Source organism: Sus scrofa, chromosome 7 (genome assembly GCF_054392235.1).
Source record: "Sus scrofa isolate SSC_HxYL_T2T_F1_AM1 chromosome 7, Sscrofa_HxYL_maternal_Yorkshire_Landrace_v2.0, whole genome shotgun sequence".
NCBI lineage: Eukaryota > Metazoa > Chordata > Mammalia > Artiodactyla > Suidae > Sus > Sus scrofa.
In genome coordinates, this window is record NC_139389.1 from 34,460,901 (window position 1) to 34,488,789 (window position 27,889).

The following is a 27,889-nucleotide window of genomic DNA, read 5'->3' on the forward strand; positions in this document are numbered from 1 at the left end:
TCATGTCTTCACTGGAGTAACACTTTTAATTTCCTTCAAGAGCTTTCCATTGCATTCACGACTTGGCTAACTTTGACAGAAGAGGCCTTGCTTTTAGCTTATCTTGGCTTTCAACATGCCTTTCTCACGAAGCTTAATCATTTCTAGATTTGATTTCAAGTGAGAGACACGCAACTCTTCATTTCACTTGAACACTTACAGGACAGTGTAGAGTTTTTAATGGCCCTAATTTAAATATTGTTTTGTGTCAGGGAGTAGGGAAGTCAGAGGAGAAGGAGAGAGATGGGGAAATGGCCTGTCAATAGAGCAGTCAGAACACCTACAATATTTATTGGTTATGTTTGACATTTTACATGGTTGTAATTCCTGGCACCTCAGAATAATTACAGTAGTAACAAAGTTCACTGATCACAGATCACCGGAAAATATAATACTGAAAAAGTTGGAAACATTGTGAGAATTAGCAAAATGTGACACGGAGACACAAAGTACACAAATGTTCTTAGACAAATCGTGCTGATAGACAACCCTCAATGCAGGGTTGCCATAAACTTCCAATTAAAAAACCTGCAATATCCGAGATGTGAAATAAGGCAAAGGGTAATGAAACCACCGGCGCTTGTATTCATTTGCATGCATAGCACAAAACGAAGATTTTTCAGTGTATTCATTCAGGTCCCAAACGCATTGATAGCATGCAGTAAATGATGCTTTGATGGATTTAGATTTTTGACTGACTGATTACATCCTTCTCTTATGAATTTTTCATTTCATTCACACAAACAAGGGAGAAACCTGGAATTTTAATATATTTTTCTCACATCATCAACTATAATGAATGTTTGTCCCTTAGCTTTAAGTTAACCTCAAATTACATCTTCTCATTATCTTTTTCCAAAATAAAACAAATGTGGTTATTTTAAAGTGCACATAAGAGACACTGAACACTGTTATTCCTAAATGCACGATTGTTTCATATTTACTTTCCCATTGCTTTTTTTGACATGTAGAATCTAATACTAGAAAAATCAATTTAGTACCTGGATTTGAATATGTGGATTGATAAGAAGAAAGGAGATAATTTAAAGATTAAAAAAAAATATAGTATTAAAGAGTTAGAAAAGGAGCAAAGTCAAGAGTAAATTTTTCCTGGCAAACACCTATATTGCCCAAGATAGAAAGCCATGGTTTACATTCCCAAAAGTACTCAATCCTTTCCTTTCTAAATATCTTTAGTAAAAATAGTCTCCAAATTTTCAAGATGCTGACCCATCCTTGATTTTGTGCATTAAAAAATAGTCAAAACTATAATATCCTCATTCCTAAAATCAGAAAGTTGAGCTAGATAATAAGGGAAGTTCTTCCTCAAACATTTTAGTGGACATTTGTGCTTTTTGTCATCCAGCATCCACTTCTCTTCCTTCTGTAAATAGTAACCTGATTTTTCTTTTGTGGACCCCCCCCAAAGCCTCCTGCTCTTTATATAAGTCCATCTAACGGGGGGTCATGTCCTGTTCCCGGGAGTCGGCATGGGATTTAAAGCTGGCCAATCAGAGCATGTTTTCAATTTAGTTATGATTGTTAAGGATGGCACCTTGACTCAAGAAAAGTCAACTCTGTTCACTCTAAATAAATCCCGGGATGTAGGCTTGAACAACCAGGAAAAGAGGATGACTCTTTTCCATTGGTGTTGACGCTAGTATGTCACAGGAAACTTGAAAGGTGGGCCAATGGAGAAGAGTGAGAGTCGGCAGTTGGAAACAGAAAAGGACCTGGTGGCAGCAATGGGACTTCTGAATCCAGGTATCTGTGCAATGCATTCTGAATTTTCAGTTCCTTGAGCCATTAGCTCCTATCTGCCCCACCACAACACAATGCAACACAACACAACACACACACATACATTTCTTTTTTGTTAGCTGGTTTTTGGTGTTTTGTCACTTGTATCAGAGAAAATCCTGGATAATGCAATAGTTCTAAGATTCTGATTCCACGATGCATTTTCCCAATTCATTATCAAAATACAGTGAGGAAATCAAGATAGCAAAGCAAAGAAGTGATGCTCGGAGCACTAGTGGGTGCTGAGATAAATTATGGATGGGATTTGGAATTACAGTTGGGATTAGAGGTGGGATTTAGGTTAGTGTCAGTGATAGGTTTGGGGTTAATATTAGGATTAGGGTTAGAGATAGTGCTGGGATTAATTTTAAGATTAAGGTAAAAATTAAGTTTGGGATTAGTTTTAGAGTTAGACAGGGTTAGAGACAGACTTGGGGTCAATGTTTCAGGGTTAGGATTAAAGATAGATTCAAAGTGAGTTTGAAATTTAAGATTAGTGTTAAATATGTGATTACGGTTGAGATAGAGATAAGGGTTGGGGTCAGTTTTAGGTTTAGGGTTATTGCTAGGATTGGGGTTTTTGTTAAGATTAAGGTTTGAGGTAAATTTCACATTAGAAATTATGATTAGATAGTGTTCACTAGGTTTGAGTGGGGTTAGGGGTAGGTCCAAGTTTCTTGTTAGGGTTAAATGTAGATTTCAGTTTAGTCATAGGATGAGGTTGGCGTTAGATTTGGGGTTAATGTTAGTATTAAGGTAAGAAAAAGAGTCAGGTTTTTTAAGATTATGGTTCTTGGTAGGGTTGGGATTGAGGTTAGAATTAGATTTAGGTGTAAATTTAGTTTAGATGTAAGATTATAGATAATGTTAGAAATAAATGTGTTGCCAATATTAAAGGTAGAATTACTGGTGGAATGGAGATTAGTGTACAGGTTTGGATTCAAGATCCGGGGTTTGTGTTTAGTTTTGGAGTCTTGGATAGTTCATATTCGGGGCTCTACTTAGTGTCAAGATTAGGGTTCAAAGTGGGATTGTAATTAGTGTTATGCTTGGGGTTTGAGGTAGATTTGAGATAAAAATTAGCATTGGGGTAGATTGGAGTTTGGGTTATCATTAGAATTAGAAGTAAGTTTGAGGTTAGGATTATGGTTAGGGTTAGAGCTAATGTTAGCTAAGTCCAGGGTTAATGTTAGGGTTATGATTAGTTGTAGGGTCAGAGATAGGTTTGGGGTTAGTGTTGGAAGTAGAGATACAACTGGGGTTAGCTTCATGGTTGGGCACAGAGATGGGACTGTGATTAGTTTAGGCTTAGGTCTCTTAAAGGTGCATTTAGGTTCAGTTTTACAGTATTCAGGTCAAATTTAGGAGTCCATGGGTTTATAGCTATGGTCAGAATTCAAGTTAGTTGTGGAATTAATGTTAGAGTAGTTTAGAGGTAGGAATGCTGAAATTAGGATATGGTTAAAGTTCTAGGAAAGATCAAGTGTATTGGTCATATTGCAGTATAATTCGGCATCAAGGTAGATCTGAGATTCCTGAGGGAATGGCCTTCTCCTTGACATGTTATGTCAGGGTTTCCTGGGGGTCCACCCGCTGCAAACATGTATCGAGTATTCCTCCTTCTGCATACACTTAGAGAAGACCAATCTCCAACGGGTGTAAACTATGCCAGAAAATAGAGGTAGTCAGAGCCTCTCACTTTCTTTTTACGTTTTTACCTTTTTTTCCCTTTTAGTTCATTTTCTCTCACTTTTTCCTTCTCACTACCTATATGATGCAGGCTGGTTCCTGTTTTACTCAGGACTTTGTATCCAACCATCCAAATCAAATGAATGTAAACAAAATAAAGTGTGTTTATTGCACCAGGCTTCGCTCCATCTCTCAGCGTTTCTCAGCTGGTCTAATTCAGCTCCTATGGATGATTTTCATCTGTGGGCTAAGGAAATATCTTAAGGAGTCTCTACATATAATCATTCCTAGCAACAAAATCTTAGATAAAAAAAGAAAAAGTTCATTTATCTCCCATAAGTGATTGGTAAAATCCATCAGAAAAAGCAGTTATTTCCATGTGAATCGTGTTTTTATCCCTTTGTCAGGCACGGTGGCTGGGGGCACAGGGAATGAGTGGCCCTTTCTGTCTCTGATCCTGCGGACAGTTCTTCCTTCTCCAAAGCACATTTCCATGGGATGGACAAGGTAGAACTAGTGCTGATAAGGGAAGAAGGAATGTTGTTTCTGGGAAGACAAAAGGCAGCAGGTATTTATTACAGATCTCTATGCGATAGTGAAATTTAAAATTTTTTGACATTTTAGGCACGGTGGAGATATAGAAGATTGTTTCTTTTTGTCTTCTGTATTCTTACCATACCTGTTTCAGTGACTCTAATTTGCTCTGATTTACATGTAAGCTATTTTCTCTGGTTTTATCTTCAGTGGGTATCTAAAACAACTTGATACAGCACTTTTCTCAAAAAAAATATTTCAAATGTTTTAAGTCTTTATGTCTTTTTAGTATGCTTTTCCTTTCATTTTATTATTTATTATTTTTATTATTTGCATACGGAGGTTCCCAGGCTAGGGGCCAAATCAGAGCTACAGCTGCCCGCCTACACCACAGCCACAGCCATGTGGGACCCGAGCAACGTCTGCGACCTACACCATAGCTCACGGCAACACCGGATCCTTAACCCACTGAGCGAGGCCAGGGATTGAACCTGCAACCTCATGGTTCCTAGTCGGAGTTGTTTCTGCTGAGCCACAATGGGAACTCCTTATTATTATTATTATTGTGTGTGTGATGTTTCCCTTCCTGAGGTGTTTTATATATTGTGATGTTTTTGCGTTTCAAAAAAGTTAATGTCCTATTGATTTTTCACTTTATCTTCATTTGCTATTTCTGTTCTATATTGTTACTGGGTATCTTCTTCATCCATGCGTCTCTCCCTGCCCTTTACTCTAAAAGTTAATGGCTTCACAGTTATCATTTCTACAGTGGTTTTTATGATAATTTTGTTGAAAAACATGAGAGGTAACAATGTATCTTTGTCTGCATTATTAGATTTTTAAATATTTTGTATTAATCTCTCCATTATTTTTTCTAATTTTATCTTCTCATATGATTATATTTTCATTAAAAGCCACATTTCTTTTGTTTTATAGAAATCCAAGAGACCAATAGATCTTTCATTAAAAAGGCACCAGATTTGTGACAAAGAAGTGCCGTTAATATTTCATTGTTTTGTGTTCCCAGTAGTCATACTTCCAGCCCAGTCAGTGACAAAGGCACATAATTAAATGCCAACCTTACAGAAATGGAATATTAGGAAGTTGAGCAGAACAGAATAGAATCTCCCAAAGTAAATCTCAAGTTTATTTCTATAATGTTGTTCATCACATTTATTAAAAAGTTAGACTTTAGGAGTTCCCGTCATGGCGCAGTGGTTGACGAATCCGACTAGAATCCATGAGGTTGAGGGTTCGATCCCTGGCCTTGCTCAGTGGGTTAAGGATTTGGCGTTGCTGTGAGCTGTGGTGTAAGCTGGCAGCTACAGGTCCGATTAGACCCCTAGCCTGGGAATCTCCAAAAGTTAGACTTTAATATTAATATTTTAAGTCCTATAGTCTTGGTAGTGAAATAGGAAAAACACATAGTTAAAGAATAGTTACCATATCTGATATATTTTCAGATTTGAAATTTGAAAATTAATGTCCATATTTAATTATATATTGAGTCATTTTCAAAATTCCACTAAATGATAAGGCTTTTCAGGTGATGAAATGGGTTGCAATATAAAAGCACATGTTTAAAGTGAATTATACTTCTTTTTGTTGTTCAATAATAAAGCATTATTCTCTTTTAAAGGGAAGTCACTTAATTACTCAATAACATATTTTCCCTATTAGAATTTCAAATCGATAATGTTTCCAATAATATCATATGCATCCTAAAGCTATTACAAATAAGTAAAACCCAATCATTTAAGCTAGCTGTAGAAACTCCCACCCTAAGATTTGTAAAAGAAACTCCTGTTCCTAATAATGTTGATAATACAAATGTAGGAGAAATTGTGCTTTTAACTCAACTATATATGACCATGGGAAATATAGGGAATTTAGACAAATGAAACAAAGTCTTATTTAGCCACAATTTTAAATTTGTTGTCTGAGTTCCCATCGTGGCTCAGTGGTTAATGAATCAGAGTAGGAACCATGAAGTTGCGGGTTCGATCCCTGGCCTTGCTCAGTGGGTTGAGGATCCAGCTTTGCTGTGAGCTGTGGTGTAGGTCGCAGACATGGCTTGGATCTGTGTTGCTGTGGCTGTGGTGTAGGCTGTGGTGTACAGCTCCAATTAGACCCCTACCTAGCCTTGAAACCTCCATATGCCGTGGGAGTGGCCCTAGAAAAGGCAAAAAGATTAAAAAAATATATAAAATTTATTATGAAAAAATTAAACTCTGCCAAGTGTCCCAGGGAGAAAACCAACTTGAGATTTTTTTTCACCCATTTATGCTTCATTGCTGAGGTAATAACAAGTTGAGAAACTAGTCTTAAGGCAGGAAGAACAGAGGAGGAAAGGACATGCAAAGGTCAGAAACCCAAGGGTACTAACTCACTGTTAACAGCATTAACTCTGTAGTACTGGGATCCAACTTTGATGCAAACAGTGATGCTAACACTGAATGATTTATTTTTAAAAATCACTTTAAAAGAAAGTAACAATATATACCATAGAATAGATAGCTAGCAAGGACCTACTGTACAGCAGGAAGGGAAATCTACTCAATGTATAAGGGGAAATAAGAATGGATATATGTAAATGTATAACTGAATCACTTTTTGTACACCTGAAACTAATGCAACATTGTGAATCAGCTATACCAAATAAGATTTTAAAAAAAGAAAGTAACAATCTAACGACCGAACTATTATATTTGACGGGAAACTTGGAGATACTGATACTTTGGTCAAGTCTCACAGGTAAGCAGAAGGATGGCATGGGGGGCAAGAGAATTCCTCTGTAAATTGTGGTTTGCCAAGGAGGTGACAAAATCCTAAATTTGCTACTCAGAGTGGAAGAGAAAACAAATTCTCAGGGACCAAGACTATTTTTGTGATTCTGAGGATACTTAAAGCTGGAGGTGGCAAAAAAATAGTTTGTGTTTGCTCTGCTTCTACAAGCACTTTTTCTTTCATATTTTGTCCCTCTTGTCATTTACTGCCTTGATGCACCAATCTCCCTTGTTAATAATTCCTTTTCATCAGGAAACTAATTTTATACACAGGCCTATATTTCAGGGCAATGTTCATATCTCTTTAACAATAGATACTACACAGCCTTTTTCTTCCATACATTTCTTTTTTGTCCTTCCTGGGAGACTATTACATCCTTAAGGACAATGATAATAATCTTTTTGATCTTTGTTTTTTCTAGTGTCAAGAATACCTGCCAATAAATATATGCTCAATAATCATTTCATGAATGAATGAATGTTCTCTCAATATTCAGATTTCATTTAAACCTATTCAACACCACCCAAATTAGGTCTCTGAAGAACATCAGGATCCAGGCTACGAAATACTGACCTTATCTCTCAAGAAAATGGTACTCCATGACCTTCCAAAAGGATCTGTCCCTATGACCTTGCAAACATTATCCAGAAATCTTCCATACATTTTCTTCACTCCTTAAATCTGAGCACAGATCATGTTTTCTTATACTTACTCAATGCAAAAAGCAGAACTTTAAGCACTTAAATATAATGTTGAATAGAAAAAGAGGCAGAAGAAATACAGCATATACCTTGTCTCTGTGCAGTATTCAGGATGTATATAATAATAGAGAGTACTTAGAGATAGCTTGCAAAAGGGGAGGTCAGTCAGATTTAATAACGAGTGACTTTTAAAAGTTTTGTCAATCAATACTTTTCTTACATACCAATACTCTAAGTAAGCACAAGGTAACACCTTGCAGGATCCAGTTGAAAGCAAGTTGAAGATAATGGCTTTCTTAATAAAAGCCAAGAGAAAAATTCTAAATATTTTTCTTGAACTGAAAATGAATGCTTTAAATTTGAGTAGATTGAACTGAATATAAAGGAGAATTAAATTCTCTATAATGAATTCCACTAATAACTCCTTAAAATACATGTGAATAAACAGGTTTTTCTGTGTATATACCACATATATGCAATATACGGGAAAAGAATTAGACTTACATATTCCAAATCTGAATTATTTCAGTCCAAAAAAAAAAAAAAAGCCTCCTCTCTAACTTACTATAGCCAAATACATCTCAAGTCATAAATATTTCACAGTATTTTTTTAACATCTGCTCTTTGGAGGTAGAATATTTGCAAACTCCAGTGTATTAAAGAATAGGTAGCCATCTGTCTGCAGTGGGTTGGATGGAACTTGCTTGTTGTTTCTTCCTTGTTTCCACATAGTGGATTAAGGATATTTCAGTGAAAACGTTTTCTAAAACCTTAGTGTGGTCAAGTCGTCAGAGGACAATTTTTATTCCTTGTCTCAATCCATGTCCATTCAGTGTTTCCATGCCTTCAATATCATTGCCGAAAAGTTTTTGCTGTTTTTAGACTGTCACATAACTTTAGTACCTATTCTGTGACCAACAACTCCTGACAACTGTAATTTAATAAATCTGCACCACCGCATCTAAATCAGAGCCAGTCTTCCACAAGCTTTTGTATGGTCAAGCACCTTTTGTTTCCATAACATCCCTCCAATTCTTTCCATGATGTAATTGATTAATTACATTTATTATGCGTAATGAAATATGTATAGAATTTATTTAATGGTTTAAGGGATACACACTAGGAAGGGGATTTTGCTTTAATCCTGAAACAATGACTCCATATAGAAAATCATAAATTAGAAAATAAAGAAATCTTTGCACTCTGAAATCCATTTTCCTATTTTTCTCTAGAATTTTTCTAAGTCTTTGCAATACCAATTCTATATGCAGTGAATTCTGCTTATCATGCCAGGCTTTTGAAATGTCTATTTTTGGTAAAGTTGTATGACATTCAGTGTATACGGACTATTATAATAAGAAATTGAGTCCCTCTACACTCTGACACCTTGGCTTAACATGTTATAATGAAGTATTCCTTCGAAGTTATCAGTGAGAGAAATTTTGGGGCTTCACATAGTTAACCCTTCCTTTTTCTCTTTTCACTCTTCCTATTGGTCTTTTTGCGGCATTTTCTTGTTTTTCTGCCAAATCCCATTTCAAAGCAGGTATTTTAATCTTCTCGCCTCTGAGAGGTTTTTACTGACACAACTGAATTTGTGTCAAATGTAAAAGGACCGGGCTCTCATGGTGGCTTCCAAAAATAGGGGGTCTCCAATAGCAGGAGGCCTCCTATTATGTTTTGCTGTGGCAGGAATTCTCAGTCAGTGTACTGGGACCCTATTTAAAATGCAGAGTCTAGAGTCAGCACCCCTGAAATTCTCACTCAGTAAAGTCACACATGGACACATCCTCTAGTGTTTTTTTGTCTTCATTTCTTTTTTAAACATACAGTTCAAGGTGACCCTTTTCAAGATGTGAAGAAATAGAGCCACGATGATGAGAAAGCCAAGAGCAAAATAATCTGCAAGAAAGAATTTGTTTTTCTATTCACCGTGACGTTCCTTCTATAGAGAGTCTTTCATATTGGTGGGGAATATGCTAAAAGATCTTGGTTACAAATCTCAGGTTTATTTTGCCTGGCTTGACTTTTTCCTTAAATTCCTGACTGCATATTCAAGTGTTCACAGTACACCTACAGGTAAGATCTCAAATTTAGACTGTCTGACATCAAACATTTGATTCTCTCTCCTTCCCTACACCAAACCTGCACATCCCCCAGGACCCCATATCTCAATAAACGGCACCACCACCCATCTACTTGGCATGAAAATGTTGGTTTTTCTCTTTCCCTCACGCCCACATACCATCCGTCAGTCAACCCTGTTGGTTCTACTGTCAAAATACATCCTCAGTATCAGCACCAGAATATAAACTTCCTAAAAGAAGAAGTGTTATTCATTTTGTTTGCTGCTATGGACACACCATACATATTTTTGAACCAATGAATTTATTTAGGGTTGCAAAAAAAGGTCTCCCTGCTTGATGTACCCATGAAAAACTTTACATTCCCTTATTATTATTCCGGAAGTCTAAGTAATACTCACATAATCTGTTGATGTTGCCTGCATAATCAAAGAAAAAAGATCCTTTAGAGTAGAAAACTAATTGTGAGTGGCATTTGGGAAAGCCATCCCCACTTCCTATTGGATAGCATCACGTGCATGGTCTTCTAACTATATAAACTCAACTTGCCTTGGCAGAATTCATCATGGCCCTTCTACTCACAACACTTGACTTTCTTTCTATATTTCCTGCCTAGGTTAAGAAAAAGGTAAATAAGACCATCATTGCACTTTCTTTGGCCAAAAATGTCTATTAATCCTAAGATTCTTTTCTGTTCCTCTCAAATTCTCCACATTGGATAAGTTACCAATTTCTATTTCCAGAATACCTTATATTTTTCTTTTTTATACTCAATCTCACTGCTTTGGTTTTACCCTCATAATCACTGTTCTGAAGAGTCTCAGGCCAGCTCCTTCCTGGCTTCCCAGTACCTGGTGTATCATAATTTCAACCCATTCTCACCCCGTCCCAGATTTATCTTCCTTTGGGAAACTCTGATCCATCAGAATTCATTTTAAAATAATTCCAGGCATTTCAAACTTTAAAAATCCAACCTACCATGCTTTAAAAATACAGGAGAGACTGGGCAGATATCCCCACATGATAAAGCAGATGGTGAAAGCAACGTAAAGCATCAAAGGAGATTACTTGAAGTCTCTATTACTTGAAATTTCCCCAAAAAAGAAGTTCATAAAAGCCTGTGCTTATTGGAATTCCCTGAACAACATTTTCTGCATAGTCTTTATAGATCTGGGAGCAATCATAAATTTATACCCTCTACTTCATCAACTTAAGTGTAATTTCTTTCCATCCTTTGGAATTTTCTAAAATGATACTCACATGTCAACAAAACCTCAAATGCTACCTCTTTGGAGAAGGAGTACTTTCCCCCTCCGGCCCTGAGTCAGATTCTATGTTCTAATATTTAGCATGTGCCTGTCCCATAGCCTCATACTATTGACTATTCTTGACCTGTTAGTCTCTCCCACAAGATTAGAAATTCCTTGTAGGTAAGTTCCATGCCTCTTTCACTCTGTATTTCCTCCACAGAATGCAATAGAACAGATTATACGTTGTGGGTGCTCAATAAATATTTGCTGAATGAAATAAGAAAAGGAAATAGCTCCAAATTAGATAAGCTCCAGAAAACCAGTGTGTTGGTTCAGGCTGCTCTATTTTTGTGTGTATGCCTTCTGTTGTTACAGTTGGACGGAGCCCTCTGCTTCTCTAGGTTGCCTTTTGCATGTGGATGATAAAAATATACTTGCATGACTTCAAACCAAAATGCCATAGATACTGTCACTGTTGCTGGTGGTGACTCAGCATTCAGAGAAGTCTTAGGAACTCCTGTTTACCAGAAGAGAAAAATCTACACCCGGCTTGACTCTTGCTGCTGCTCCTCTAGTCTCTGAGGCCAGGTATCTACAATGACTTTTGGATTACTGAGGCAGGGTTGATTAGTCACTGAAGCTCAAGTCTGTTTCAGTTGAGTTTATAAAAAGAATGTGTTTTCCTTAAATCACACAAAAATTTCTCAACTTGTTATGCACACTAGCATAGGTGCACTATCAAAGGAAGAGAGAAAATGGAGAAGAAAGCAATTGTATAGATTTACTGATCAGAAAGGGAGAGGCCATGTAGATCATATGTAGATCTACTCAAACAACTAATGCAATAACAGCCTTTAATACTAAATTCCGCTTCCTGGAAAAAGCACTGAATGACAGCCCTACCAAAAGGATGCTGTAGGAGTAACTTAAGATAGTGGATGACAAATCCTCTTGGTGAGTTTTGTATTGAGGGCAATATAATGACTCCCAAAAGCCTAACATATAAATTTGACTATAATTTACTTGATTCACAATAATGAGAACTATTGATAACCTCATTTCAGTTGGTCACAGGTCTGCTAGAATTAGAAAAGTCTCCCATCTCTGGGCAATATTGTAGTTTGATTTTTAAAATTTTATAATTTGATGAGTATTTCAGGAAATGGAGGACCAGAATTAGTCAGGCTTGTTGTTTCCCTTGTTTGCCATTGAATGAAGTGTTTAGAACTATCTAGTTATTACCAACAGCACTCTTGGGTTCCATCTGAAAATATAATTGTTTTTTCAACTATCTGCACAGTCTAGTGTACCAGAGTTGCCTAAGTCACTTATGGGGGAAAATGACAAAGGATTTCTGAAGCTGAGACCCTTTGGACATCCCTGAATCATCCTGGGCTCATATAGGGATGTGTGTGGCATCCATTTTTTGCAGAAACTATAGAGTCAAGATAACATTTGGTCTTAGCTCTCTTACACCCTCTGGGAAACAAATGGTCAAAAGTTTCCTTAGACTTATATAAAAACATGAAAAACAAATAAACAAACAAACAATCACTTTGAAACAAAGAGGACTTCAGTAAGGCTTTTGTATATTACATGTTCTCCTCAGTAACTGCAGAGATATAGCATGTTATTTGGAAATGTATTTATGTAACCTTCTTGAGAAGAAACAAAAACTGCCATGGTTTGTAAATCTCACTTGTTCTTCCAGAGAAAAGCAAAAGAGTTCCATGATAATGTCATGGGGATTGCAGTGTCGGGGAGAGATTTTATAAATGATCTCCTACAATCATCACTTTGGTAATTATATAATATTTATTTTAATGTGTGTTCCTTAAGATAGGGAACATTATTATCACAAACATAATTCAAATTATTGAGGTTTTATTTTTAAAAATTGCATGGAAGAAATTTAACGGCTGCAACGCCTAATTTAAAAAATATGCTTATATCTAAAGTCTTCCTCCTGGTGGAAGTCTCATCCTTTAATTCATTTAGCAGCTAAACATTGCTTGGCACTATTCTAGATGCTGAGGATGCACCTGTAAAAACAAAAAATAAAGAAACAGTTCTCATGGACTTCCATGTTATTTCAGGGAGCCAAGAGTAAAATTAACAAAGCAACCAACAATGTCATTTCTAATAGTAATAACGTTCTATACAGAGACAAAATGGGGTGGTCACAGAGAGATTCAGACTGGCCTCCTTAGAGACCCTCTCTGAAGATACAGCCAAGTGAGCTGAGCAGGAACCAGCCAGGAGAGGGCCAGAAGGGGTTAAAAAGTATGAAGTTGAAAAAGCAGGGATAGATTGAGTCTGTTCAGAGAAAATATGTTATGCCACAAAGATCAGTCATCGAAGGGTGCCTCTCTTACATGAATGCTAATTCAAGGACATCCTCATCTCAAATGTATTTATCCTTTTCCCTTCCCTAAAGTCTAGCTCATTTACTCAGGGGATAGTGGAAAATCTCTCTTGACTTTTGAGAAAGTCGAGGCCTTCTATTCCAGTTTTTTGGCATTTTTAAAGTTTGGAAGGTAGCTTCCTAATCCTGCATGAAAAACAGGGTGCCTTAAAATCATTAATCATACGAATGCAATCCCCCAAATGCGTGTATGTGAGCATACGAGCATGCACATGTTTTTAGCTCTGTTTTTAAGTTCTTACATGCTTATTTTCCCCTCTCCCACTGAGATAGTTTGGCTTCCTCTCAGTAACCAGTTGCAATGTTCATCATGCCTGCAGAAAGAAAACACATAAATTTATGAAGGAGGATAATCTTCCTGACTTTCAGGAATCTCTGAGTCACCATCACCATCTCTGATGACTTCAAAGAACAAGGCTTTCTAGGCTTCCTTGTGTCTGAAATATAAATCAAGCCCCAGCACATAAATGTCCTAGTAATTATGAGGTCCCTTTCCTGCACCAGCTGGTAAGATTGGTTAATGTGTTTGTTTTTGAGCTTTCAAAACTCGGGGAATTTTTTTTACTGAGTATTCTAATTGGAGAGATTAAGTTTTAGCTATTTTTTTTTATAACAAAAAGTTGACTCAGTTTCACCCAGTGACAAACTGGATTCATAAGCGCTTATCCACACCTCTTTACTTCCACCCCAGAAAGATGAGCACAATCTGCACATTTTAAGAAAGACAAGTTGGCTTCAAAATGGTATTTATAAGCAATATGGTTCTCTACCAAAGTGGATGACTCATCAAATTCACTCTGAATTTATGAAATAAATTACTACAGACAGTGATTTTTCTGATCCCAGTTCTAACAATATAGTGATACAATCAGGGCTCTGCACGGTTATAAACCATGTGTTTTATAAATTCATTTTAGAGTCACCAAGGAGGAATAAAAACTCACTGAAAATCTAGAAAAGGATATTACACTTTTTCATCTGTGCTGTATTCCCCTTGTGAGGTAAGAGGAGCAAATAAAATATTTTAAAAGTAATGACAGTTTTAGAAATTTTCAAGTTTTACCCTGTCAATTTGCAGAGAAATGTTTTCTGTAATTCCCTAAAGGCTGACTTGGGGTTAATGTAATATCTCCATTGATTATCAGAATAAAAAAAAATGCCACAAGATAAATTTTGAAATGAGCATATTTAGTAAATTGCAAGTTACCTGGAGTAAAAAATTGGGGATTTGGTTGGAAAATATGAAAATGTTTCATTAGATCTCAAATTTGTCATCTTTTGGGTTTTAGTGTGAGACCAAAAAATGTTCTAGAGTTTAAAATGATGGATGGCAAAGAGTACAGCGACCCAAGGAGACTCCCCCCAAATAAGTTAAGACAGAAAATAATTTTACTGAAAAGCTGTATAGGATAGTGGAAAATATTAAGAGAGCTATGGCACATGAGATTTATAAGTGCATCTAGGGAAAGAAATAAGAAAAAATATTTTAAAGAGGAATTACTTCTCAAATTTAAATACTCAGTAAAGCAAAAATGGTAACGTTTCCCCTGGATTTTTATCTTCTCCCCTTTCCCCTTTTCTTTATTTCTTTCTTCTTCATTTTATCTCTTTCTCCCTTTCTCCCTTTCTTCTTTATGCAGCATGTGGAGAGAGCCTCCTAGAAGTAATTTTGATTGCCACCCGCAAGCATGTTGATTGCCTTTTATTATCATTTTTTTTTCATTAAAATAGTCTTGATTAAGTGAGCCTCAAACAGGACACAAATTCCAGTGTGAAAAAACCTTCCTGAGTCTTCCAATGACACCCCCCTTAAAGTCTTTGAGGGGCTCTCTTTATGCTGTAGCATCAGAGGCAGCTGAGCCCTTCAGTATTTCATACCTCAGCCCTTATCTAAGGCCCCAGCTCCATCCCTAGTCTCTCCTCTTCTGCACTCACACTGGACTTAGCCAGTCGCTTAACATTCTCTCCATGGTCCAAGCTATTTCATGCTTCTTTGATTTTGCTCATGTTGTTTCCTCTGCCTAGAACACCTTGCTCAATTTTCCTCACCTGTGTTACTTGAATTCATGCATTAAAACTCTGCTTAGGTGTCATCTCTTCCTGGATCTCCCTCTAATCCCCCCAAAGAAATGAAGCGTCCTTTTTATGTGTTCCCACTACATCCTATAACCCCTCTCTCAGAGCACTTAACACATTATATTGAAATGATCTGTGAATATGTTTGTCTCTTCACCTAAAGTGTAGGTTCCTTGGTTTCTATTATGTTTGTGCCCTAGATTCTTAGGACAGTAATTGGCACAAAGTCTTCCAATGTCTTAAGTTACTCCTATTGGCAGAGTCCCGAAATATCAAGTGGCTCAAGTGGCTCTTTCTATCAGCTTATCTTAGCCTATGCCATCAAGTACTTGATTCCTCTAAATTCCCTTCTTCTGAGGCTATGCAAGTTTAAAATACTTTTAGCTATTGTATGGTTCCTGTAACAGAGACAAAGTTCCCTTACACTTTCCAGCCGGACTTATAGTTAGATTGATACATTGTGATTGGATTTGGCCAAACAATTGTGGGCATGTGTTGCTTTTTGGTAAAGGTAGTTAAGAGCCAGTGTATTTTTTTTTTCCAGTTCACTCTTCTCCCACCATGACAACTTTAGAGGTGTAAAAGAACTAGCCCCAAATTTAAAAACTTAAAACACTACACATTAATTATCTGACTGCTTCTAAAGGGTCAGAGGTCTGCGAGAGACTCAGATCATTCCATCTTGGGTCTATAATCCAGTCACACTGGTGGAAGGAAGGGAGGCTGTTGTTGCCCTCATCGCAAGACTCAATCTGGCTGAAGGATTTGCTTCTAAGATCATATCTGTGGCTGTTGGCTGGCTATTTCAATTCCTCACCATGTGGGTTGCTCTGAACAGGCAGCGTACTTTCTCTCCAGCAAGAAATCAAAGAGAGTGGGCACTCAAGGCAGCAGACGAACACTTGTATAACATAATTCCGAAAGTGACACACTGTCACTTCTGTTGCATGCTGTCGGTCACCAGACCACTTGTGGCATGATATGGAAGGGGACGACAAGGGGGCGAGTACCAGGAGATGGGGGACCCTTGTTCGCTGGTTCCCATCCTGGAGGCTCATTCCACGGAGGCCGCATGATGAGGTGGGACATAAACCTGGAGGCCACCTGGGCCTTGAATCAATGGAAGAAAACAGATTCTCTAAACCGACTTAGGTGTTAAAAAAATAAGAAATAAACTTTTTGGATGCTAAGCCAGTGAGCATTTAGGGTTTATGTGCTGCCATGGCTCAGCCTTCCTTTGCAGACTAATACAGCTCTTCACATAGTTATGTCTACAGAAAGGACTATGAGGATTGAAAGAACTTGAAGTATTCTAAGACTCATACGAGTCTCCTCTTATTTTATTTATTTATTATTTATGTCAATTAATTAATTTATTTTTCTTATTTTTTTCCCCTAGTATTTGTTGGGGAAAGGGGGATGTTAAAGCTATTTTCATAGTCCTTCTTGCTCTTTCTCATTCTTTTTATTGCTAAATGATGCAGAATACATACTGTTATTTTTTTTCTTAACATATGCTCAATTCATGTGTAAAAACATCCAAGCAAAAGCTATAAACATCGTGTCACATCCAACCTCATGACTTTCAGCAGGCAGCATGACTTTTTATTATTTATTTATTTATTTTTCTTTTTACGGCTGCACCTGTGGCATATGAAAGTTTCCAGGCTAGAGCTGCATCTGTTACCTACACCACAGCTTGTGGCAATGCTGGATCCTTAACCCACCGAGCCAGGCCAGGGATCGAACTGGATCCTAACAGACACTTTGTTGGGTTCTTAACCCACTGAGCCACAATGGGAACTCCCATAACCTCTTATTTTAAATTAAAATGTTGGACTTATTTGTTTATTTATTTGCAATTTTTGTAAATCTGGTTAATGTGCATCTGGATTCAGAACATTGATAGAGTCAGGTTAAAGACATCCTAGCTGAAGGTCAGACAAAGGGAGCTGGTATCCTTATTCCGGCCTCTCAGAATTTAAAAAACTGGCAGGCTTTTCCCAAGCTGACTCACAATCCCTAGATATTTGCATGTATTCAAACTTTTTTGAAAGTGATTTCCAATCATTTCAAGTACCTGATTATTTTCACTAAATCAGACCTATTTTATTAGATTGTTCTGAAGAATAAAGAGGAAATATATATAACAATGACTTGTTTAATATATAAATATTAATCATAGTTCTTATGTTTGTGACAGTGAAAGTAAATTACTGGAAAAGACTCAGTGATGATAATCCAAAAATATTTTCAATATTTACATACTTATTCCAAACAGGTTTTGTTTTGTTTTGTTTAAGGGAAAAGAGTTCAAATGGCAAGGAATTTCAGGCTGTTTAAATATATATGCAATCCATATATTTGATTAGGAGATGATCTCTCAATGAGAACAAAGACAGAATGAGTAAACTCAGTCCTAGGAGTCAGCTATTCAAAAGACCGGTCACAGGAGTTCCTGCTGTGGAGAAGTGGAAATGAATTGGACTAGTATCCATGAGGATGTGGGTTTGATCCCTGGCCTCACTCAGTGGGTCAGGGATCTGGCAGGGCTGTGGCTGTGGTGTAGGCCGGAAGCCGTAGCTCTGATTCGACCCCTAGCCTGGGAACTTCCATGTGTCACAAGTGCAGCCATAAAAGGCAAAAAATAAACAAATAAAATAAATATATATTAAAAAAAGGCTGGTCATATATGTCATGTATTTCACTCAATAGCCTCTCATAATGTTCCACTGTCAGCGTCTAAAGGTCATTTCACGTATGGGCTACTGAGTCATGCCTCTTTGGACATATGTAACGTCATTATGCTCTAGAACTCTATTACGTGGTTTGAAGGTTGACTTAGGTAAATCAATAACTGAAACTTATGACTGTTTTCTCATCAGGAAAAGAAAACAATAAAGCGCATGAGTAGGTTTGAAAACCAAAAGAGGCAAAGAAAACGATCTTTATCTGAGATGGTCAATGTTTAGGACCTCAGGCTCTAATGGTGTCTAAAGACAGCACCTTCATAACAAAATAATCCTTGGCCACAATGATCTAACATTCATACAATGAGTATAAAGTATTTTTGGCAGCGCCTATTTTACCTTGAAATTTTCTCTTGTAAAGTAACCCTAGTCTGACCTTGATTAGCTTATCAAATGAGCTCATCCTCCCAGCTGAAGAAATGCAGTCTATCAGAGGAATAGTGTGGCAACAGGCCAGCCCAGCTCTGTAAATTGTCTGGAGGGCACACCTCAGCATCATGCCCAGCCTCTCCTCTCGTCCCTGTTTCCGTCAGGATTGGAAGCCCGGGACCTAAGCAGAGTGAAGTCATGGAACACAGATGGGCCATGGAACCTGTAAATCCATATTTGAAACCGAGGTCTTATATTGTCTGACTAAACTTTGAAACAAGTTAAAATAGTGTTTTGAGTTTCGTTTTTCTCATTTATCAACTAAGGCTATCGATCACGTTGTTATATTATGAGGCATAAAGGAAATACATATATTCATCATGGAACCTAGCCTCCAGGACCTGGCATAGAGGACTCAATAAATATTGTTCATTTTCCTTTGCAGCGAGAAGAGGTACTAGAGATGAAAAATACTCTTTGTTTCACCCATCGCATGTCACTGACCAAACCTCACCAGTGGGCCAGCATCAATAAGGTTGTGGTGTGTATCAGAATTCTACAGGAAGAGGGATGGAAAGATCAACTCTCACCAGGGAAATAATACTGGTGGTGGATACTCCTGAAATCTGAGGAGCTGAGTAAGAATTCAGGGACTTTGGAATGCTCACATAACTGCTGCATGTGAGCATTTGCAAATATGCTCTAAAATAGGAAACAATAAAAATTCATATACATATGTAAAATACATATGCATGCTCTAATAAAATCAAGGAAAAATTTCAAACTTGATGTATTTGAATCAAATATTAGGTTTAGCCTCTTTTAAACATTGGTATCATTTCATTATTTCACTTTCCACATAATTTTTTTCAAATACAGAAAGAACCTATTCCATTTAAATGATCAGTAGCACACGTTGTCTCATTATTGTCTGTCCATGATAAATGTTGCTGTTATCTATGAGACAGCCATTTAAAAAGTTATCACTGACGTTCTGTTCAAATCAAAAACATGATTTATTTTATCCGGTAAAACTAAGTGGCTATGATTTTAGTAAAAATGTAGAAGTATTACTTTCATTCTTAAGCATGATTTGCATTCTCTAACTAAAATACGCCAAGTTTAAAGCTTAGTGGCTACAATTGCCTTTTACAGACACTACTCATGACTTCTATCCCAAGTCTTGGCAGAGAGAGGAGTGTATTATCTCTAACCTCTTTCTGCGTCCTGTGTAGGAAAGGATGATTTTTAAAACACCTGCGGACCTGAGACAGGCATTGGGAGAAGTAGAAAAGAAAGATCTCTTCGGCTTACAAGTAGTGGGAACTTGCAACACTGCCACTGCCACATCAGGGGCATACAATTAGCTCTGTAAGAAGTAACTCTATTACACGTACTCCTCCCATCCCACCTACTCAATTTAGTTTAACTCTAATTGGATACATTTCTAAATGAGTAGTGTGATTTAACTGAGTTAAATCAATGTATTGGGCACACACACACACACACACACACACACACACCACATGGGCTATTTAAAATATCAGTAATGAAAGATGGGCCAAGTAACACTTCAAAGACTCTGAGTGAATGGAATCTAGTTCGGACTAATTTAAATGGAGAGGAAATGATCATGATAGGGAGACCTTTCACAGAGCGGTGGGAAGGCAAAGATAAGTAGTCAGCATGGAGGCACTAAGCGTCTGTTGGGGGATGGGTGGGTGGGGCTGGTATGGAGAAGAGTAACATGAGCCGTTGCCATGTTACTAACAACTTTCAGGAAAACACTCAAGTCAGAAAAATGCCAGGGCAGAGGCCATAGAGAGTGACACAGCTACAGACTGGCCATGGAGGCAGACAATAGCTACCAGCCACATTAGGGAGAGATTTCAATAGTGGAAATGAAGGGATAGAAATCAGCATTTCGTGTCTCCTGAGTCAAGAAAAAAATATTTGTGTATACCCCTCTATGTATCTGCGTACAGGATATCCATATATTATATCCTCATAGGATTTCCATACTACAGGTTGTATCAACCATAATTTTCAATTGTAAGTAATGGAGTTGGAGAATTCAATCACTTGCTAGTGGCCACACAACAAGCAAGAAGCACAGCTGGATTGATGTCATTTGTGGAATGGTCTCCTCATTTTTCATATGAAGACAAGAATAGGGAAGGTAGAATCATCCCAGGTGAGAATCATGATCTTTGCATGGAAAGGAAGAGATGCAGAGAATTGCTCATTTCCTCCAGATGTTTAATACTTTGAACTGACTAGAAGTCATCTCTCCATCTAGTTTCTACTCAAGGTGTAAGAAGTAGGAATGACATCAAATAAATTCCCTTGAATGTCCCCAATAACTCTCCCCCCCCCACACACATTAATTTTAAAAACATAACATTGCTCAAAATGTACTGGTCAAATAATTGAATGCATCTACTTGGCTAACGTACAAGGCAAACTTAGGAATAGGTTGTATGTAACATAATTTTGAAGATACTGGAAAAACACTGCTTCCAAAAAGAATCCATCTCTTCTTCTTTTCTAGGGCTTAAAATTCTATAATGAGACATGTATCTGTCTTTATTAGAATCATATACTCATGAATTGCATGTATTTTTTGCCTTATTTTGAATGACTGTTGTTAACATTTTTTTTTCCAGGAAACCACTTTCCTTCTCTGGAAAGAAACATCTAATAGTGGAGGAAGCTATAATGAGAGCAGAAGAATAGATGGGCATGAGCAAGACATTGTCATTCGTCTCAGGGCATATCCTGTTAAATCACTTCACAAAAGCGCATAGTGAGGGAAATGACTTCTAACTAATTCCATTATATCTGTAAGTTCAACAAGGATAAGATTTTCCAAGTAGTCAGTTACATGAAGGTGCAAATGGTGGATGGACCTGAAGGGTCTCCCACCTACACGGATATTTCACCTTCACACCTAAAGTTGCCTCTTTATCTTGTATGAATAATGTGATTTCTTGTCCTGCCACTCTCTGCATAAAATTACTTACACCACGGGGGCAAAAAAGCAATTCTCAATCTAATCTGTTTTGTCGATTTGACAGTGACTTCAAAGAGCAGGAAGTTGTCTGTGAGTAATGACACTGCTCATTTGTTTAAATGTCAAACTTAAACCTCATCAACTTTCAGGGAATATTCAGTACAGAATATGGGTTTCAGTTCAGCCAGAGAGGATTTCAGTATCTTTCAGTCCTGAGGAAAACAGCTGTCAGTTTCTTGAGAGCAGAGTGCTTTGAGTACATCTTTTTTTTTAACTGAATAAAATTGGCCATTTCAGCACTTGAGGCTGTGGACAGTGCTCTTTCCTGACCATAGGAAACAATTTGCTTTACTGTAGAGGTGTTTCCTTCTTGAGACTAAAACACAGGCTAGCAAACACGTATCCCTAAACTATGCAATTAGGATATGAAGACTATACAGCACAGGTCTGTGCAAGCCAGAATAAAATAACAGCAAAAAGGAGCAAATTTTATCACAGAGATTAAGCTTGAAATAAAATGAAGGAAGGAAAAGAGTCATGATTTGTTGCTATTCCTGCAAAACATGTCAAAATTTTACTGCAGTGCAATAACATTCCTCTCTGGATGGTTTTTTGTTGAGGAGAATTACAGAACCATTAACTCCTTGTGGTAATTTATTAACAGTGGACATAGACGCAGGGGAGAACAGGAAATGCATTTAAGAGGCTTGCAGACACCAGGTGCAAAGGATTCATTCTCTATATGCTTTCTAGATCTAGCGTGGAATATCAATCAATGGAGAATTCTGGACCTGAGGTCAGAAGAAATGGAACAGAATCTGAATCATGTTCCTTAGTAAGTCATCCCATTTCTATAAGCCTTGCTTCTTCTGTCAAATGTGGTTACTCTGAAGTTTAAGTGAGAGAGAGTGTGTGTGGCACATAGTAGGTACTCAGGGGATGTTCAATTTTGATTATTCACTTATTAAGCATTAGCATAAGGCAGTGAAATGTTGCTATGCTAGTAGCCATAGATCTAAATTGTTGTAACTCTAAAGAGAGATGACAAAAAGAAAAACAAGAAAAGCATTATTATTAAAAGATTTATCCTTACAACAAATGGCCCTAATCATGTGTATTTCCACCTTCATCCACCTTGTTTACATCCTTTAGGTTTGCCTTTTTAAAAAACAGCAACAAAATAAAAATAGCCTGAAAAAAAAAATTACAGGCACAACAATCTAAAGTTCTCAGAGGATTGCTATATTTCTTATCAAATAATATGCTACCAACTTTCTCAGGAATGCCTTTCAGTCATATAGTACCAACTACTCTCTGAAATTGATGAGGGACTACTTTGAATGCTTCTTACCCAGACTGACACACTTGGAGAGAGAAAGTAAAAATCAGGCTAGTGCTGAAAGCCTGATAAGTCCCTTATCAGTCTCCATTGGAGGTACAAATTTTGCTTTGGACTTCAAAGCATCAGAGCCTATTTCACCTCACCCATCTTCTCCCCCATTTCATAACTCAAAATCAAGAGTATCTTTTCCTAGCCTCCCCTGCCCCCATCATTTTCCACAGAGATTCCCTCCACTCTGCCCTCTGCATTTAAACGCCTCCCACTCTCCATTCATCAAGGTGCAGGCTCCTTCCATTCACAATTCATGTTCAGTCGTCCCTCTCTTCCAAAGCTCCTTTTTTTTTTTTTTTTTTTAAACATAAAGTGGATTTCCGAGCTGCCCTAATAAACTCCATCACTACAGCCACTATAACGCCACTGCACCCCTTCCCTGACCCTTAGAAATTGTGCAGAGGTGGGGAGTGGGCGAGGAATCTGTGTTTGCATACAAAACTAGACAGGGACAAACAGCAAGAACCTAGCCCTAAGCTTGGTCTCGTCTTTGGCGGGGGGGGGGGGGGGCGGGGGGGCGGAAATCGGCTGCAAATATTTCCCGAGCTTAGAAACAAGCGTGCTGCTCTGGAAAACACATCGGTAGAGTGGCTAAACGAATGAATGGATGGATGGATGAATGATTGCGATCTCCTTGGTACTTTTCTCAGATGCCCCTCCTTCTTCTTGCTAGCTCCCGGCATGGTTCCTGTTTAATTCAGCTTCAGTGAGTGAGTGCATCTCCCTGCTTTGCCTCTGTCCCCACTGCCTGCCCTTTTCTTACCACCTCTAGACAGAGCCTCAACCCCCTCGCCAAAAACCACTGTACCCAGCTCGCAAATCCTTTGTGACTTCCACAGCCCAAGAGAGCTTGCTCCTTAAGGGCACAGCTTTGCATCCAGCCAGCTTGACCTCCCTCCAAGACCCCCAAACATCCGGCCACGTTACACAAAAGGATGACTAATTTCCCCACACTCATCCAAAAGCACCTAGAGAGCCCTGCCGCTGCAGGTCTCCAGGCGCTTAGAACCCAGGTGCTGGCGAAAGAAACACGGGTGCCCGCTTCTCCCTGCAGAAAAAAGATTCACCATTCCAGGGCTCAGTCCTGGTTCGTAAAATCAGAAAACTTTTTTTTTTTTTTTTTTTTTTTCAAATAGCATACCCCACCCCGAGAGCAGCGACCTCTTTGTTTGCATCCCGGGGCGGGGTGGGCGGGGGGGCGGGGAAGGAGGGGTCTTTGCAGCCCTGGGCGCGTGGACGTGGCGGCCCCTCCCGGGGCTGCCCAGGGGCACACTCACCCAGGACGTTCCCAATGAGAGCCACCACGAACACGATGATGTAGCCGGCGATCAGGACCCACTCATATTCTTTCGGATGGAGGTATTCCCTCCACAGGTACCGCAGGAATTCCTCGTCGTCATAATCGGTGGGGTTTAAAAAGGGCTCTTGAGTTTCATTCAGCTCCGGAGCAGATGACCAGTTGCGACAAGGGGGGGAGTCCTCCAGTTTGGTGCCGGACATCACGGGCTCGAGTCCGGGTCGGCTCAGTGCTGCAAGCGGCTCGGCCCCTGCCCCATGGGCGCCGCGGTCTGCGGTGGGAAGGCGGCGCGGACAGGCGACAAGGGGCTCCCGAGCAGAAAATGACGTGAAAAGTTACGGAGCCAATGCCTCCCAGTCTTCTGCCGGGCAACTTGTGCGGCTGCTGGGCTGGCTTTGCAGGCGATGTTGCAGCGGGAGGCGAGGAGGCTGAGCATCTAGGGACCGGGGCACTGGAGGCTGCAGCGGTGACACCGGGAGGGGAAGGTACCTCGGCTCAGGCTCAATGACTCCTCATTCCAGCGCTGAGTCCGCAGCCCACAGCCTCCTCCCGCGCCTGGGGAGAGCTGGGGCTGAAGTGGGAGAAAAAAAAAAAAAAAAAAGTCGTGAAAATTATGTTAACCTGTGTCTCTGCAGGTTTCATCTCCCTCTTTTCTACTTTTTCCCTTGCATTTCCCAAGTGTAGATTCTGTGAACAGAGATGTGTGTAGGTCCATGGACATGGCAAACTAGGCAACACATGGTTAATACAAGATTTGCGGATGCTTTTGTCTGGGTCATGTAAATAGAAAGTAATGAGGGGGAGCCACTGTGTTCCTCAGGCAAGAAGATGCAAAAGTCATTTCTGGCAAGTCTTTTAACATTTGCTTGGCTTTGCCAACTTAGTACCTATGAATCTTTAAGACACCCCCTCCTCTCCTCTCAGCCTCCAAAGTGGAGAAGGAGGCAAGGTTTGAATTGAAAGGTCTACATGGCTGGAATTTGTATTTGCAACAGCAAGTGTCAAATACAACCGCAAATCCTTGAAGGACGTAAGGGTCGTAAATATGATTACAGTTAATGGCAAGCAGAGGAGGTCCTGACTTACCCGGCAGCATTAAACAGGTCCCCAGTAGGATGTACTGGTACTCAGGTAGAGATGCTCTCTCTGGGGAACACCACATCCCCCCGGCTGGTCTTTCTTCTCATTGACTCAGGACTGATGTCACCTGCCTTCTCTCATGGATTGATTTTTGTCTCTAAGAGTAGCGTTTGGGGATTTGTCAGCGTGTGAGTTCATGACCCTTTCACTTTCAATAACTGCGATAGGAATATTGCATTTGACTGATTACAACCCAGACTTGGGAAGGCCCTTGGAATCACCTAGCCTGAACGTCAATGTAATATTAGAAGCCTTCTGATAATATGGTGAGTATTCACACCTGGTTTGGCTGTGACTACCTCAGTTCACGTCTTCCACTATCACAGGACTGCTCTAAAGGTTAGAGAACTGTTCCTTACATTAAAATTATGTCTTAAACCAACATTTGTCATTCTCACTCTTTTACTCCAAGTCCTAGTTGCATCTTGGTGCTACATGCACTGAATCTTTCACATGACAATCCATCACATATTCAAAATAAGGATCGAAGTTCCTCCTGCCTTCCATGCTTCCTAGGTTCACTCTTTCCCCGATTATTTTCAAATAACACTATTATTTGGAAATATTTTTGCCAAATGACCCTATCTCCACCATCACTTGGTCTTCCTTTAGACAATCGTCGATATCTTGCAGAGAATGCCACTAGGAGGAAATACAGTAATCTGGTTTGCTAGTACAAAATGTACACTCTTCTATGGATGCAAGCAATGTTTGTATCTAATTATTTTTTTCAAAAGTCACAAGACTCTATTGATTCATATTGAGTGTTTAGTTAAGCCCCCGTCCCATCCTCAATCATAATTCTTCACATTAATTTTATACTTTACAATTTACACAATTCTTTCATGTACATTAACCTAACCCCCCTGAGCCCAGTTTTTACAGGTGAGGAAACTGTTCCTGGAGGAATTAAATGATTTACCAAAGGTCAAGTGAATCATCAGTGGCAAAACCATCATTTCTTCTAAGCCCACCCTACTGCTTCTGTCATTCTACAGGTGTCATGTTTCACAAGAAATACTACTGTGGCATTTTCCCAATCTGCACTGGCCAAATTTCTTTGTAAGAGAAGGGAATGAATAAATAGACATTTTATTTTTGTCAACAAATATTTACTTTGGGCTCTTATTTCACTCAGTGATGCAAGTTAAACAAGGTTACTGCTTTCATGCATTTTATTTTCTACTGAAGTTAGAAAGGAAACAAATCAACCAATAATCAACTAATAAATACATAAGAAAAATATGAGGAAGGGATTAGTGTTACAATGAAAACCAAACAAGGTGAAGTGATGGTGAGAGGAGAATCCCAAAGGCTGTATTAGAAACCCATTGTCAAAAAGGCTTGTATGCAGAGGTGACATGTAAGTAGGATACCCAAAAGATAAATGCACATATTAGTTTAATTTTGTTAATTTGAGATTTAACCAGACTGTCTTAAATGCTGATGCTATTATCCAAAGCATCAGCTACTCCTCTAGACCTCATGCCATCAGTAAATTTGACAAGCAGGACCTCTGCGGCTTCCTTCATGTTCATTGATACAAACCTGCTAATGTTATCCTGTGGGATAATGTGTTCCTTTGATTTAGTAATATCTGTATTTTTCTCTTCCTGGTGCTATTCTTTTTACAATGATAGTTGTTGCAACTTTGGTTCCCGCCTATACTCATTAACCTCTGCAAATTCTTTATCATTGACAGTCCATAAATATGGACCCCGTGTGCTAATCCTATGTACTTAGTACCATTAGCTTTCATTTTGTGGCACTTCAAGTCATCAATACTTCCATCTGCTCTTTTTAAGTCTTCTACCTGCAGTTAATCATCACGCTTTCCTAAAGATGTCAATAAGGAGAAATGAGGATATGTGCTTTATGCTGTGACAAGACTGGGTTTCTCTTGATCCTGCAAGTATTCCGTTTCCTGCTGTCCAGGGTTTATCAGGCCATTTGTTTTAAATGTGTTACACTTCCATGCCACATAAAAATTCACTCAAATCTTCAAATTATCACTTGTTTTTTCTTTTACAAGCACATTAGAGATGATAAACACTGCAGTACTCATTGTGATGTGACCTCCATCCTTAGATTTTTTTTGGATAACGTTTAGGACATTTGAAAAGAATTTTTTGTTCTGTAGATATTAGTCTCTACAACTCAAAATCTTTCTGCTGGATGTGGGGAGAAGGAGTCAGCCCAATATCACAAGACAGTAAAGAAAGTTCCAAATTTGCTGTGATGACCTCTTAAGGCCATTGTAAGAATTAAATGAATTGATATTTTTAGAACAATGTCTGGTATAGAGAAAGCGATCTGAAAAATGTTTGTGGAATAAAATTTTAAACTATATGATCTCATGATGTGAATATTATTTGCTTTACATACTAATTACTCAAAGTGTTAGTATATTTTCTTTAAAAAAGAAATGCAGCTCACAATAGTCTGAGTAATTCTGTTTAACCACCCAGCCTAATTTTTTTTTCTGTCGCTTTGATTTTTAGCTTCCCCACTACCTGAACATATTAAGAATGTGAAAGAAAAG

At 38.5% G+C, this 27,889-nt stretch overlaps 1 protein-coding gene across 7 annotated transcripts in view; it reads right to left on the bottom strand.

Annotated features, from left to right (window-relative positions):
* The window catches only part of HCRTR2 (hypocretin receptor 2), a 101,852-nt gene extending 77,367 nt beyond the window's left edge, over positions 1 to 24,485 (bottom strand). For 6 of the 7 annotated variants that reach the window (XM_084966741.1, XM_084966744.1, XM_084966745.1 and 3 more), the window contains exon 1: positions 24,188 to 24,485. In XM_084966741.1, the coding sequence (XP_084822867.1) occupies positions 24,188 to 24,410 (223 nt within the window). In that variant the 5' untranslated portion in view covers positions 24,411 to 24,485. 7 annotated transcript variants of the gene reach the window in all.
* Between the last annotated feature and the right edge of the window lie 3,404 nt (positions 24,486 to 27,889).